The sequence below is a fragment of the Lutjanus erythropterus genome, chromosome 2 (genome assembly GCF_056507025.1).
Source record: "Lutjanus erythropterus isolate fLutEry1 chromosome 2, fLutEry1.hap2, whole genome shotgun sequence".
Classification (NCBI taxonomy): domain Eukaryota; kingdom Metazoa; phylum Chordata; class Actinopteri; order Lutjaniformes; family Lutjanidae; genus Lutjanus; species Lutjanus erythropterus.
Window position 1 is genome coordinate 8,070,131 of NC_139318.1, and position 16,192 is coordinate 8,086,322.

The 16,192-nt window shown below is 39.2% G+C and overlaps 1 protein-coding gene and 1 long non-coding RNA gene across 2 annotated transcripts; one reads left to right on the forward strand and one right to left on the reverse strand.

Moving 5' to 3' along the window:
• Nucleotides 1-4,636: 4,636 nt before the first annotated feature.
• Nucleotides 4,637-6,999, forward strand: LOC146331134 (uncharacterized). Its single transcript, XR_014772425.1, has 4 exons — nt 4,637-4,814; nt 5,820-5,899; nt 6,112-6,161; nt 6,733-6,999. It is a non-coding gene; the product is annotated as an uncharacterized LOC146331134 (long non-coding RNA).
• A 6,054-nt stretch (nt 7,000-13,053) lies between these two features.
• LOC146331135 (uncharacterized) lies at nt 13,054-15,748 on the reverse strand. The gene is made up of 3 exons (XM_084742912.1): nt 15,656-15,748; nt 14,136-15,481; nt 13,054-14,011 (listed from the first exon to the last, which is right to left on the reverse strand). Exons 1-3 carry the CDS (start codon nt 15,746-15,748, stop codon nt 13,276-13,278), a joined length of 2,175 nt encoding a protein of 724 aa, XP_084599038.1. The 3' UTR covers nt 13,054-13,275.
• Between the last annotated feature and the right edge of the window lie 444 nt (nt 15,749-16,192).

Here is a 16,192-nt window from a genome sequence, read left to right on the forward strand (position 1 = left end):
AGTCATCTGAATGGCAGATGCAATGCTGGGCAGCAGAGATTCTGTAGCTATGTTCTGTGATGTTGAGTTTGTGCGCTGCTCCTCTGCATCACTACTGGCTACCAATGAAGCTCATTGCTAGCCTGCTAGTCTCCAACCTCCCTGCCAGAAGGGCCAGAATTGGCCATCCTATGGATCACTTCACTTCCCAGTTTCGTCTCCAGCCTTCTTTTCCCCACTCCAGTGGTCTGCCTGTCCAGATTCCTACTCAAGCTACACCTGGATATTCAGTTGCCGTCCACCTTTCCAGACCTCTAGCCTCCTGAATGCCTTTTCTGAGTGGCTCCAGCTGGCAGATGGACTTGCCAGCTCCGGGGAGACAGGCAGCGTTATAGCATGCTTAGGAAAGACAGGAAGTAGACTCCAACAGTGGGAAATGCAAAGGGCTAGCCAATTTCAGGGAAGCAGGCTGTGATCAAGCGAGAATGGCGGTGACCAAGGTGAGCCAACTGGGAGGCTCATGAATAGCTGACTGAAATGCAAGGCCATTTGGGACTCAGCTGACCACTACCACTGCCTACCACCCAAGATTCCAGTGCACTCAACCCTTCTGTTGCAGGCCTTCTGTCCAGCACTGCAGTCTTCTGCTATGCACTCTGGCGGTTCACCCTTCCTGTATCTTGTGTTGTCAACCACCTTTCCCAGCTTCCAACCTGCCACCTCCCTTTTAAGCAGCTCTCCCCAGCTGGCTCAGGAAACACAGGCCAGTCTTCCTCTCATATCCTTACCCTTAATTCCGCCAATCACTTCCTTTCTTAACCCACCCTGTTTCTTATTGCCTTCCTTACTCCTTTACTAAATATTTTCCTTATTTTATTCCCTTTCCTCACTCTCTCTTTAACTACCCTGTTCCCTTCCTCCATCCATTTTCCCTCCCATCACTTGCTTTGTGCGCTCTACATGTTATGGTGGAAATGAGTCGGTTTATGAGGAGAGTTAAGTTTCATGACCCACCATCTCCCTGACCCTGGTCATATTAACTACAACAGCCCCGCTGGATATTTAAGTACACACACACACAGACAGACACAAGCATGCACACACACTCTAGCGGGTCCAATAAGAGTGGGAAGTGTGCTTGGATGCAGTTCAACAGCAAACACACCTTAAGTCTTCCCCTGTGTACCCTGTAGCAAGTTATATCACACATCTACTCTGGCCGTTTGGAAAACCATTACACCAGTTCACACATCCGCTTTTCCCATCTGCTCACAAATGCTGGCTGGAATTGCTGAGTAAAATGAGTATGTGAACAAAAATATGTTCAACAAACTAAGATTAGTTTGATTGTTTTAACTATTGCTTGACCATGCCATGACAATAGAGGCATTTAACTGTTTTAAAATAGAATTCCTTGGAGTTTTTGTGATTTTTGTGTGCACATGTATCCTAATCCAAAGAGCACCTCAAACAAACTCAATTGGAATATAGAAAGCACTCCTACCCAAATATTTTTAATGTGATGGTAACAGCATGGCTCTAGGATGGTATTGTCATATCTGAACATCTATCCAGTGGATTGGCACAGAAACTTCTACAGACACTCATGGCTGCCAGAAGATGAATCTTAATGACTTGAGTGATCCCTTGACTTGGCAGTTAGTGCCACCATTGGGTTAGTCTTGCGATACCAGACGATTGGAGATCTTGCCACCTTTCTTAATGCATAATGGTTGCTTGACCGGTGTCAAGAACAGACTCTAACAAACCTAAACACGTTAACTTTTTTCAAGAATGCACCTTAACCTGAAATGATGCTCTCCCTCCATTCTTCTCACTGCTTCTGCATGTCACCGCCCTTATATGAAGGGACACCTAAAGACTTTGGATTGGTTTTGCAATGCAGTTTTTTAAAGGACTCACTCGAGCGAGCCTGAATCCCCTCAAACAGACTGCGTTGTCTGCAGCCAAACCTTGACAAGCCTCCTTTTCTCCCCCTGAACAAGTGAGTGTGATACTGAGCTCATGTGTGAAATAATGCAGAGAGAAAGATGTTTTAAAAAGTCTCTTCATGTTCAGCTCTCAGGTCTTCTGCAGCTTCACACTTAATCTTTATGTTTTGAAATACAATTTCTCTCCTGTGTCAGTGTTTTTTTACTGTCAGGCAGAGACAGCTGGTCACTAGAGGATGCTAGGGCACCACCCCACCTCTCCCCACATCTTAAAACTTTAGTGAAGAAGCCTTAATTGCTTTAAGATATATACTGTATATTTCTTTAAATGAGCAACGACAATATTTTGTAGGTAGTGAGTAAAATGTATACTCTGCACTAAAAAGTATTGTTAAAAATGTGTTACGATGTCTAAAGTTACGGATAGGTGACGTGTGTCTCGCTTGAGGCACAATTTTTCTCTTCCATTTACTCTCGCTATAAGTTGTACATGTGCAGTTCAATCCTCTCAATACAAGAGATAAGAGCTTGGTGGGGCGCACAGAACCTGCGCCCTCAGCATTCATCTGAATGCTGCTGGTGTACAGATTGTCAACCTCTGTGTGGCAGCAGAGAGTGACTGGCTCGATCTGTATCTGACAATTAATACAGCAGAGTGAGATGTGTTGATAGTTGGAAGAGTTTAACGCATTAACTGCTAGAATGCAGACATAAAATCTGTGAAGTCACTATAAACAACGTGTTTTGAGAGGAGAACGAAGAGAAGCTCAGAGTTAAAGAACCTGATCAGCTGACATCATAAAGCAACAACAATCAGAGGAAGATGATAAACTTTCTGTGGAGAACATAGTGACAGTGGAACTCAGCCTCACACTGGGACCAGGTGATCTTCATAGAGATGAGCTGTGCTGGATAAACTATTCACATTCTGTATTGCAGTAAAAACACCAATACCACACTGTGAAAATACTCCAGTCCTGCATTTAAAACCTTACTTGAGTAAAAGTATGTAAACATTATCAGCTGTTATCAGTATGAAAAGTAAAAGTGACCACTGTGCAGTAAAACGTTCCCTGTCAGTAACTAGTAACTGTGCCTGTCAGCTAAATGTAGTGGAGTAAAAAAGTAGAACTATAAAATAATATTATAAGGATGTAATTTGAAATTAGATTTAGGTACTTGAGTAAATGTACTTAGTTACATTCCTCCACTGGAGATGATAGAAGCTGAGTTTGTGGTGTTGGTCTTTTACAAACTTCTAAATAGTGCTGTTTTGTGAGGAAAAGTGGTTGACACACCTTAAAGTAAATACTTTATACAAACCCCTTTAACCACAGTCACAGAGAAGTCTCCATCTCTAAGGGAGAATTTATGTACAAAGAGGAAATTTTAAGCCACAAGATGTTAATTTTTAATTATTTTATTTATTTATTCTTAAATCTTGTTATTTTCTAATAGATTTTAGTGTGTTCATAATTATCAGATTTCTTTCATGCTTATTGAGGTATTTTGCTTACTTTAGTCTTTCAGTATAAATTGTAAAATAAAATGTAATTATTATAAAGGATTTGCACAAATTGAAATACCTTAACTTACCTTAACTAAGCAAGTTCCATTAGGTTATACAACATGTTCATTTAGTTCTGCAAGTACAAATAAAGGCCCTTTTCATATATTAAAATACACTGATGCGATACCTTAAGATGTTTGCCTGATTTTTTCTATAACCCCCCCATGGAAAAAAATTCACCAGCCGCCACTGCTGACATGTGTCTGTTTTATTACACACACTAGATGTCTGTTGGTCGGTGCTCGCTCACGATTGCATCTGTGAACAATCTTTTTACCTACTGCAACTTTAATACATAATTGATCCTCCAAGAAAGTATGGGATTGACTCAATATAGAAAGTGTCCACACTGTAAATGCAAATGTTGTCCTTACTTAAATTAAATAGTGCATTTTACTTAATTTATACTAGTATCTTAACTTCACTTGCATGAACCGAGTTATCTGTACTTTTTTTCCCCTCATACTTACTTCTTTCTATAATATTTACTTGTTTTTTCTGAGTAAACAGGATTGTGCTCATAACTCTCCAGACCTGTTGGTGGCAGTATTGCACCAGCAGGTCCTGCCGTTGTTTGGCAACCAGCAAAAACACCAAGAAGAAGAAAACGTGCGACTGTAATGACAAAGTAAACTTGGCTACTCAAGGAGAAAGAGGCAAGCGGTGCCTCAATATATCATCCCGGTGACACTACACTCAAGCTAAAGTGGACCTAACGTCAATGTCGGTCAGTGTGTACAGTTTATAGTACGCAAAAACCCGCCACAACAAATCTAACTCCAGACAACTTTTTGAGCCGTTAGCCATTAGTGTGTGCCTGTTGAAGGAGCAGACTTTATTTAGGTTAGCAGAGAGAAGTCAGTAGCAGCAGCTCAAAACAAGAAGACCCGAAGTAAAGTGGTCTGGCTCGGTCTAAACAGCCCGGAGTGAGTCTCAGTGTAGTTATTACTGCCAGGCCCTCTGTAACACGTCGACCAGGCCGTTTGACCGCAGCTCCGGCTCGTTCATCGAGGCACTATCGTTAGCTCCGCCATCGAAGCTAGCTGTTAGCTGCATTAGCTTGTGCTGCTAGTTTTGCTGAAGTTAGTTTTCTTTTCTGTTCTTGCTTAAAATATCAGTTAACAGTTAAACTAGTCCAACAGTGTAAGATATAGTCGTCATTGTAACTTTTCTGTAATTGTTTAAAAACACTATATTTTATTTTAGTTGATATTGAGGATGTGAGAAAACGGATGGACCAGACAGTCATGGGAGACCAGCCTCCAGTGAGAAAGATGATGGACAGCAGGTCTGCTCTGTTCACATAAAGTCAGGTATGACCCACTAATGATGTCTTCAACCACACCACAAGAAATCATTATTTTCAAGTTAATTAATCTGTTGTTTCATAATATTATTTAAATGACTAACTGTAAAATTATTTATTTACAGAGTCCAAAGTAATGGCAAATTGTCATGGCAAGTAAAGCTGCAACAATAAAAAAACAAAAAACTCTTCCATTTATTAATCGATTAAATAAAATTAAGTCAAAATTTAGCTTTTATGAATATTTTACGGTTTCATCATTACTTTTTGACAATAACTGACTATGTTGTGGACACAACAAGACATCTGAAGATGTCATCGTGGGCTTTATGAAACAGTAATAATGATAAATTGTATAAAAATGATTCACATACCAAGTCATCCTGAATTAGGAGAGACTGGGGGCGACTAACATTTTTCAAAATATTTGTCTTTGTAACTCAATAATAATATATATGTGCACTAATTAATACTACAAATGATATTTTCACCAATAAGGACAAGACTGAAATATTAATTTTAATGCAAAAAGTTACCATTGTTTCTCCATTTCCCAGGGCAATAGTAAAACAATGGCCACAATTGCTACAATGGTTGGGGGCAGTTGTAACACTGAAAAAATAAATTGTATTAACTCACTGTATCTCAAAAACACAACACAAAGTAATCACATTGCTGCTCTCTTATCTAATAATAATGTTACCCAATTTTTTATATCAGCCACCATATACATTCAAAGCAAAAGTATTTACTGGACTCTGAAAATAACATCTCTAGAGAGATATATAATCTGTTTTCAGTGGAGTTAACAGTTAATCCACTTTTTTTTAATACTTTATCCACCCTTTTTATGAGACTGCTGCCAAAGACATTTAGCTTAGTTTGCCCACCTGTTTTTACCATTACACCCCTAGTTTCATCCACACTAATTAATCAGTTAATATTTTAAACGTTTTAAAATCCTTATATCTACACCATGTTACACCATATGCACCTGGTTATGTTTCTTAAGGTGTTTACAGAGATCTGCAGAGTTTCCAGTACAAAGTATATCCAGTATAGGAACCTCAGGATCTGGATCACCACACACAAGTAAGTGTTGTTTGAGATTCATCACTACCACCTTATATCAGTGCTTACTTACTTTTAGCCCTCGACATGCGAATATTACTTTATATAAGTACTACTTCTATTACTGTGTATATATGTATGTATGTATGTATATTACATTTTCACGCATAGAGACAATTTGCATTTTCTTGACTTGTCTTCTGCTTATTCTCTTTTGTCATCTTTCCCATTAGATCCAAGACATCACCACAACACACACTGTGAGTTCTCCCTCAGCTACTCAGTAAGTACAGTCATTCATAATGACAATACGACCATGGTATGGTGTACATTTTAGGACATCATCAGACCTCAACTTGAGATCTCTTTTCTTTCAGAAAAAAAAACTGCAGTATACCTAAAAGGTTTCAGGTCATAAAAAAGCTTTGCAACAAATGATGTTGAGGCCTCTTGGTCTTAAGTTGTGATGTAATCTTGTTTGAAGTTATTTTGTTTGAGGTTTGAGGATTTAATTTTTTCTGAGACCTGAAGCCTCTTTAGTCTAAAGAACAAGGTCATTTTGTCTGATGCCTGAGAACTGAAGCAGAGTTTTAATGTCAGAAATTGTGCAATGTACCATTGGCCAATAACTTTTTTCCAACTTTTTGATAAGTTCACTAAAGTCAAATAAATGGAAATAAACATAGTATGTTATTTTGAATGCAGTTTGCCCAGTTTCAATCTCTCTCTTATCATTTTCCTTGATTTTTGTGCCCTTCCATAGGTAAATTGGCAACGGAGTAAAGATACTAGAACTATGGGTCCTAACATCATACCTAAATTTGTTTCCTTGTGTTAATTGTTTTCGACTGCAGGTTTCTGACACAGCAGGTGACTTCACTCAGGTTCCTGTTGGGGATCTTGCAGTAAGGGCTGAGGACGGACTGAAGACAGATGACCAGAGCTGAACACCATTGCAATCATCGTTGAAGGAAACCTTCTTATGGTTGCTGACCAGTTTTAAAGCGACCAGACTAAGTGTTGGCAGGTCTGTTTGTTGCTATGAGACATTATTCAGGAAAGTGACATACACTAATTTAAATATGGCTAAGTACTGTTATTCACATTACAGGAACTCTTAAGTTTTTAGATAAAATTTGGAAAAATCATTACTAGCTAAGTAGCTAAGCTTCCCAGACCTTAACATTGTACTTTGCAGACATAAGAGAACATATTAATATTGTTGTGGAGTAACACACTTTTTATTTTAGTAATTTCTTTTTATGTTTCCTGCATATCATTCAGACACAATCTTGACCCTCGTTGGTCTCTTTCTTCTCTGAATGTAAATGAATGTGAATTCAGAATGAACAGCATGTTCATCCTTTATTCAGTGATCTTATTGTATTAAGAGTGTTACGTAAACAACGTTAATATCTCGCCTGTTGTGCACAAATATTCTGAACTTTCTGAAAAACCATAAATAAATCTCATTTTTTTATAGAGCACATTTTGAGTTGTTTTATTTTTGAGTTGTTTTATTTTTAAGTTGACTACACTAAGGTATATTAAGTGCATTTTATTTAAACTTAAGTAATGTTTATTTACTTTGCCTAAGTTCACCTTACTCACTGTTTTTGAGTTGTAACAGCATGATTGAATTTGACTTTACTTAAATATATTAAGTGCTCACGTCGTTCAAGAAGTACTGTTTACTCAAATAATGCATGCATTTAGTTGAATAAACTAATCTGTAAATATACAAGTTTATTTATTCAAATTAATTAAGCTTAAAATTACTTGTATTTATTTATAGAACACGTCGTAACTTAAAAACTTGAGTTCCCCTAATTTGACATGTTTTTACTTGACAGTTAAATCAACTTGTTAAATTAAGTCTCTAAAGCAACATGATCAACATATAAGCAGTCTTCCCATCATGCATTGTTACAGTGCTAAAGATCTCTTGAGAAAATGTAAAGGGATATGTTTGTAATGTGTGTCAGTGCGACTGAAAAGTTAATTCAACTTAATATCTTAAGCTTATTGAACATGTTTTCTGTTTACCCTAACTTTTCAAATTCAAAGTTAACATTTTAAGGCAGCCCAAACTAACTTTTTTTTTTAGGTTAAAACAAATCCTTACAGTTGGATGAAGTTATATGCATCCAATAAGTAAAGTAGCAGTCAGAGTGAGACAAACTGGTATTAGGGAAATGTAATAAGTTAGAAAGCTGTCAGTAAATGAGAGTGGGTAAGCGGGAGCACACCTGAAGGATGCAGCTACTGGAGATGACGGAATATGACTGAGGATTTCTCTCTCAGTCTCATCACCTCTGTGTGCGTCTGTCAGCAGGTGAGCCCTCTGCTGCGATCTTATCTCTCAATTACTGCACCCAGCACATTCCTGTCAGCCACACACATGCGTGCACCTTCACGTTAAATGCAAAACATCTCAATGTGGAGCGCCAACACTGCGAGCAGGCTCTCACAGCTTGTTCGAGGGGGGAGAAAAGGAGGCTCGTCACGTTTTGGCCGCGGTCGCCGAGACGTGACTGCAGCCCGCTGCGAGGCAGGTTGGCCTCATTTTGTCCCCACTCCACAGTCGGTCCATCTCAGGCGCAGCTCACTGTGATATAAGAGGCGACACGGTTTGACCGTCCTGTCTTTGCTCTCACTCTCCTCCGGTCAGCAGTCAACACGGACAGAGAGACTAGTTATCTTACTGTAAACAGAGCAGTCAGCTCCTCTCTGGTTGCCGCTGCACAAGTAGTTTTCAAGCAAACATGAAGATCAATCTATTTTTTAATCCCAAAAGTTTAAAAACACTGAGCTCTCTTTTGATTGTGATTTCTAAGTCATTGCTGCAGAGGCTTGAAATGCAGGAGGGAAAATAATGACTCTTTTTAATCCCAGAGCTTTGAGACACACTCTCTTGAGTTCCCCTCGGTCAGAGTCGGCATCAGACTGTTTTTTTTTTCTTCCAGAGGCTCCAGTTTACCACCGACCCTCACATCCAGAGCTCCCCGGTTTTGAGCAGCTGTCTGTGAGCTCTGTGTCTCAGCTCCGCCTGGTCCTCTCGGCGCTCGGCAAAGCTCTGAGACTGACGCGACTGAAGGCAACTGAAGTCAAAAGTAACTGGGTGAGCTGACAAACTCTTGTGCTGAGCATGTTTTTTTTTTTTTTTTTTTTTTTTTTTAATAAATGTATTTATTCAATTAGCATTCAAAATATCCCCTCAACAAATACACAGAAGATTTGCCCCAACAACAAACAGGGATGAAGCTAATTGGAAAGATGTAGGCTGAAGCTCATGCTTATAATGCCTACCCTTTTTACAAAAACAACTTTAACAAGGTAACTTCTTTAGCTACATGGTCTGAGTTACACCATAAGTCTTCAGAAAAAAAAGAAAACAAGAATAAAAAACAGACAAACTCTCAGACGTTACAAAAGTAAATAAGTAAAGTTCCATTACAGTAATACAAGCAAACAACCAAAAGTTTCAGTATTTTCATTATTACGTTTTCTTCATACCTGATTTATATATATTTTTTATTAGTTTAGTTTTATACGTATTTTTAAATGAGGAAAGTGAACTACACATTTTTAATTCATCCTCACAACTATTCCACAAGTTAACACCTCTAACAGAAACACATCTCTACTTAATATTTGTTCTCAGTATTTGTAACCCTCAGATCGTACGACTCTCTGATTTCAAACAGCCTCTGAGTTCTGCGGCAGAGTAAATTGTGTGCTTTGTACATTATCTGCGCTGTTTTAAATTCAACTAAATCATAAAATTTAAGGGTATTTAAATTGACAATAAGTTAGTTGATTCAAGGAAGTTTGATCAATTTATAATTCTTATAGCTCTTTTTTGTAACTTAAAAATAGGTTGAGTGTTAGTTTTATATGTGTTACACCATATCTCCACACAATAGATCATATATGGAAGCAACAGAGAACAATAAAATGACTTCTTGTGAAGAACATCTTTTGTTTTATAAAGTATACCAATGGTTTTTGACATTTTAGTTTTGACATTATTTATATGTAGCTTCCAACAAAGTTTATCATCAATTATCACACCATGAAATTTGTTCTCATTCACTCTTTCTATTTCAGTGCAATTAACCCTGATTTTAACCTGGTTTTTAATTTGTCTGGTACCAAAAATTATAAACTTTGTTTTGTTCAAATTCAGAGATAACTTATTAACGTCAAACCAGGTTTTCAGTATATTTAATACATTTTCAACTGTAGTCAGAAGCTGTTCTAGGTTTTTTCCCAGAGCAGTAGAGAGTGGTGTCATCAACAAATAAAACACACTTCAACAGTTTGGAAACAATGCAAATATCATTGATATATTATATGAATAATTTAGGGCCTAACACAGACCCTTGAGGAACCCCACAAGTGACCTTCAGTTGATTTGATTTTACATTGTTTAGTTGCACATGGTGATATCTGTCATCCAGGTAACTTTTCATCCACCTGTATGCTAACCCTCTTACACCATATCTCATCAATTAATATTCATTGAATTAATATTCATTAATATACTATGATCAATAGTGTCAAATGCCTTTTTTAAATCTATAAAAAACCAACTCTGTTTGATAATCGCATTTTATAGCAACCTTTCCTGCAGGAGTTTTTGCCATTGATTTGGGGTCCTACTGAAGGAACACATGCATGCACAGCTGCACTAGAAGAACAGCCAGTAGGAGTCCCTGGTCTGAGAAGACCTGTGATTTGTTTAAATCTTGTTCTTGTTCTTTGAAATTTTATTTTCAATATGCTGAAAAGTTTTTATGAAATTATTTCTCAGTGATACCAAAACAGTATTGCCTACTCTAGCTTTAACTGAATGGATTAAACATTTTTTATATTCAACTTGTAAAACAAATAACCATAAATAAAAATAGGACACGTGTCCTATTTATGTTATTTTAATTTTAGATTTTTTATTTCTATTATTATTTAATTTCTAATGCTGTCTCCTGACTGCATTCCAAAACAGTGAAAACTGTTTAAACATAAACATTTCAGTAAATCTATAACAGCCAAAATCACTCATTTTTGACATTGTAGTAAAACGTATTCCACATAAGATTTTATGTTATTATCTAATCAAATGAAACAAATGGATGGGATTAAATGGACCTTGTGGTGAAACCTTTTTCTCAAAATCACGTTATTTGTTCTGCCCAACACTTGTATATTGTTGGGTGTGATAAACTCTGCACCTATGAGGTTATGTTGCCTAAACTCTTAAAGTTCCAGAAGCTTATTCTAGCACAGTATTTATCATAGGTCAAACAGACAAAAGCACAACATTAGTTTCAATTTATTAATATCCAATTTATTTAATTTTTAGAGCAAACCAATCAAAAGTCCAAAATTGATTTAGTATTTTTTTTTGGAGTAGGAGAAAACCAGAGCACCTGGAGGAAAACCTACTCAGACACGGGGAGAACATGCAAACGCCACGCAGAAAGGCCCAGAGTGAACCCAGGACCTTTCTGCTATGACGTCACAGAGAAGAAGGTGATAGAGAGAGGAAAGAAATGGGGGGAAAAAATGAAATAGAAAAAATATTAAAAGGTCCCCTGTCATGGTTTTCTTATTTTTTTTTAAGAAAACAATGAGAAGGGAGAGAGAAACGCCGGATTCTCTTGAGGAGGGACGACCTTTTGGCCTCTGCTGCTGGATCTGTACCTGAGGCCTTGATTTTGTTGGTAACCTTGTCCTGTCAAATTGATTTAGAATTTTTTTGTAATAGGAGAAAACCCGAGCACCTGGAGTAAACCTACTCAGACAAGGAGAGAACATGCAAACGCCACGCAGAAAAGCCCAGAGCGAACCCAGGACCTTTTTGCTATGACGCCACAGTTCTGATGATTGAGCCACCGTCCTGCCCTTCAGAGAAGAAGGTGATAGAGAGAGAAAAGAAATGGGGGAAAAAAATGAAATGGAAAAAATATTAAAAGGTCCCCTGTCATGGTTTTCTTATTTTTTTCTAAGAAAACAATGAGAAGGGAGAGAGAAACGCCGGATTCTCTTGAGGAGGGACGGCCTTTTGGCCTCCGCCGCAGGATCTGTACCAGAGGCCTTGATTTCGTTGGTAACCTTGTCCTGTCAAATTGATTTAGTAATTTTTTGTAATAGGAGAAAACCCGAGCACCTGGAGTAAACCTACTCAGACAAGGAGAGAACATGCAAACGCCACGCAGAAAAGCCCAGAGTGAACCCAGGACCTTTTTGCTATGACGCCACAGTTCTGATGATTGAGCCACCGTCCTGCCCTTCAGAGAAGAAGCTGATAGAGAGAGAAAAGAAATGGGAAAAAATATTAAAAGGTCCCCTGTCATGGTTTTCTTATTTTTTTAAGAAAACAATGAGAAGGGAGAGAGAAACGCCGGATTCTCTTCAGGAGGGACGGCCTCTTGGCCTCCGCCGCAGGATCTGTACCTGAGGCCTTGATTTCGTTGGTAACCTTGTCCTGTCAAATTGATTTAGTAATTTTTTGTAATAGGAGAAAACCCGAGCACCTGGAGTAAACCTACTCAGACAAGGAGAGAACATGCAAAGCCACGCAGAAAAGCCCAGAGTGAACCCAGGACCTTTTTGCTGTGACGCCACAGTTCTGATGATTGAGCCACCATCCTGCCCTTCAGAGAAGAAGGTGATAGAGAGAGGAAAGAAATGGGAAAAAATATTAAAAGGTCCCCTGTCATGGTTTTCTTATTTTTTTTGTAAGAAAACAATGAGAAGGGAGAGAGTGGGAAACGGTTGCTCTATATTCCTGCCTTTGTGGGAATATAGAGCAAGCGTTTCCTGACTCAAGTAGAGTCAGAGGTAGGGAGGAGAGAGGATAAATTGGGGTTATGAGGGTGAAGTAGAGTGATAGTAGAGATGGCGAGTAGAGTGAAGAGCCGGTCATTGTTCGATCTCACCAGGGGAACAGCAGCACAAACGACAGCAGAAACGCCGGATTCTCTTCAGGAGGGACGGCCTTTTGGCCTCCGCCGCAGGATCCTTACCTGATGCCTTGATTCCATTGGTCACCTTGTCCTGTAAAGATAAAACAAACAAAAACAAACAAAAGGTTAGTATGGAGATAGAGATGGCAGATGAGATGAAGTTACAAATACACTTTGTAAAGGTCATGATTCTCATGCTTTCAGATCAATTGGACAAGTGAAGGAAGAAAAGATGGAGGCCTTGTTAAAACAATGCAGTTCCTGTTGCCTTTGACTGTAAAATACTCACCATGACACCTCCATATGAGCTAAACTATTCTTTTCTATGTAACTGACTCTTATCGTCTTTAAAATGGCCTCCCATCTCAAGTAAGCCTTGTGAAGGATTCCTGCTCTTCTCATCCTTAGTCTCATTGATAGCATTACTCACAATGTTAGAATCAAGGACTTATGATTGGAAATGATTCTTACCTTGTCATCCTGAGTATAAGCTGGGTTGTGTCCGGTGTCCTCTGATTTGTTGAGTAATGTCTCCATTTGTCTGTCTGAAACGGCTTGGATCTCATTCCGCTGTTTGCGACAGCACTTCCACCATCGTGACGTCTTCTTGTGCACTTTGATGGTCGGTACATCTGAGTCATTATTGACAGTCTGACTTGTCTGCTTTGAAACTTTACAGCCATGGAGGATGGTGTTAATTCCTGAGAGCATCTTCTTGCATGCTCTGCAACTGGAGAACTGGCACCAAGTTTTTTCATCAACAATGGATTCTTCATCCTCGAGTGCTGGTGTGGCCACTGACGCGGCAGAGCTGATCTCATCAGTAATCTTTTTGACAACGATCGCCTTGAACTCGGGTGGTATTTTGATAGATGTTTCCACGCTAACCACATCACAGAAAGTCGTGCCTAAAGTGCTCCCCAAAGTCTGCTGGGTGTTCTCCTCAGTGATGTCAAATTTCATCCCAAGAAGCTCTAAGAGCAGCTTCTGCTTAAACTTCTCCATCCCACGAGGCCGGAAAGTGACACGTTTCTGACGGATGGCTTCCTTCAGTATGTCACTTACTGTCTGTAGGATGACTGTCAGAATGTCCACACACAAATCAAGTAGCTTGTTCTTCACGTTCATGTAATAAATTCCATGGCTTATTTCAGTCCGCTGCCTGAAAAACAATAAAAGAGAAAAAGGGAAAAAGTTAAAACACAGAACTTAAAAAGCACACAACAAATATCAGTATTGTATTCAAATGTTTGTAGGATTTTCAATGATGGAATTAGAAAACTTACCTTTCTGAAAGGCCGTCAAAGAAGTCCTTGATTATGGGGTAAAAGACGTTTTGCAGGCCGGTGAACTGGGTTACTGCCAGAGGGACAGACCTTCGGTCTACTTTCTGAGAAATGATGATGACCTCACTGAAACCAGTTGAAACAGTGGGAGACATCTTCTCAAGAGATGAGGAGATGGATTTCAGTTTACTGCTGGCTGGTCCATCCTGTCCTAAGAGGACTAACGTTGAGCCCATCTTTGTCACAAGGCCTTCCGCCTCAACTACAGATCTTACTTCACCATGCCCCGTCTCCTGACGACACTGTACCTCCTGTGAGAAATCCATTGTGAGCTTCTCTGATAGGACAAAGCTTCGGTCTGCTTTCTCCACAGCACCGACGTTCTCACTGGAGACAGCTAATGTGATGGGAGACATCTGCTTAGGAGACAAACAGATTGATCGCACATCACTGCTGTGTGTCTCATCCACATTTTTCTCATCTCCTAGAAATGATGATGATGATGGTTGGGAGGCAATTGTGGGAAAGAGAGGGTTAGAGCTCACGTCTTCACTGCATATTGAGACTGTGGAAGGTGTTTTCTGAGTGACAGCCAATGAAGTCTTGCAGATATCTTTGTCGTCCTGCTGAGAAAGTGCATCGATCTCTGTGTCCTCGACCAACTCCGAGAAGACAGAGCTTAGGTCTCCTATTTGTGGAACTGTAGAGTCTGCACTGGAGCATGAGGATGAAAGGGCAGCTGTGTCCTCAGGACATGGAGATTTCAGACAGACAGAATCAGAGTCGTCTGTCGTCTTACCCAAATCCTGTTTTTCTGTTGGCTGGTCCTTTTTCCTTGATACCCATCTGACGCAAGTCTTCCACGTAGTCTTCATTTTCTTGTACATCTTGGTGGGATGTCTAGACAGAGGCTTCTTCTCTGTCCTGTCAGAATTGTAAGACGTTTCTTTACTGTCCGTTGCATAAAGTTCTACTTCTTGATCTTGTGTTGAATCCGCCTCTGAAACCAGGTCCTCTTCTGTGTCTTTCGGTGCCTCTTCTCTGTACTCTGCAAACACTCGCCGGAGTTTAAAGAACGTCTTCTGGTGCCTTTCCAGCTTTTGCTGAAAGTTGCAAGCATCCGAGGATTCACCCTCAGACTTGGCGCGTTCCTCCTCAGCTTTCCACCTGGAGATAGATTCTAACAGCTCTCTAACATTGTCAGAAGCCAGCTCCAAGGTGTCTGAGACACACCTGTCGGCAATATCAGAGAGCTCTAAGGGCAGCGGGGAAGATTCTGTTTCATGTCGTGTCGCTCTGTCTTCTGCTGCCTTCTCCATTTTATCTGGATCTTCGTTCATTGTATTCTGTTGGGAAAAAAAAACACACAAATTGGGAAACTGTTAGATATTGGTAATACTAGTACAAGTGTTGTATGTAAAATATTGAAAAATGTGCAATATTAGTAATATTAGTATTTTCCATTTAAGTGCAGAACTTGAGTAAATATACTATATGATTGGTTTAATGATTAAACCTACCTTCTGTTCTGAAATCTTTTCTTTAAAGTTCTTCTCTTCCGTGTTGTTCGTTGTATCAACCTTTCTGTCTTCAAAGTTTTGCCTCGAAGTCATAGTGCGTGGGTGTCTTTGTGTGGCTAAAATGTCTTTGAGTGCCTGGGAGTGAATTAAGATTTTGATGTTTTTGACTTTGATGACATCATCACAACAGATGACACACGCACACACATGTACACACACACACACACACACACACACACACACACACACACACACACACACACACTGATAGAACCTTGATGACATCATCACAGCAGATTACACACATACATTCCACACGCACGCACACACACACACACACACACACACGGAACACTGATGACATCACAGATCACCATTTCATTTTCAATTTCAATTTAAACTTTATTGACAAATTTTAGAATTAACATGTTGCCAGAGCAAAAAATAATAAATCTTTATAGACAAAATTTACAATATAATTATTCATTCATTCAACCTTTATTTAAACTCAGAAATACATTGAGGTAGAGACCTCAT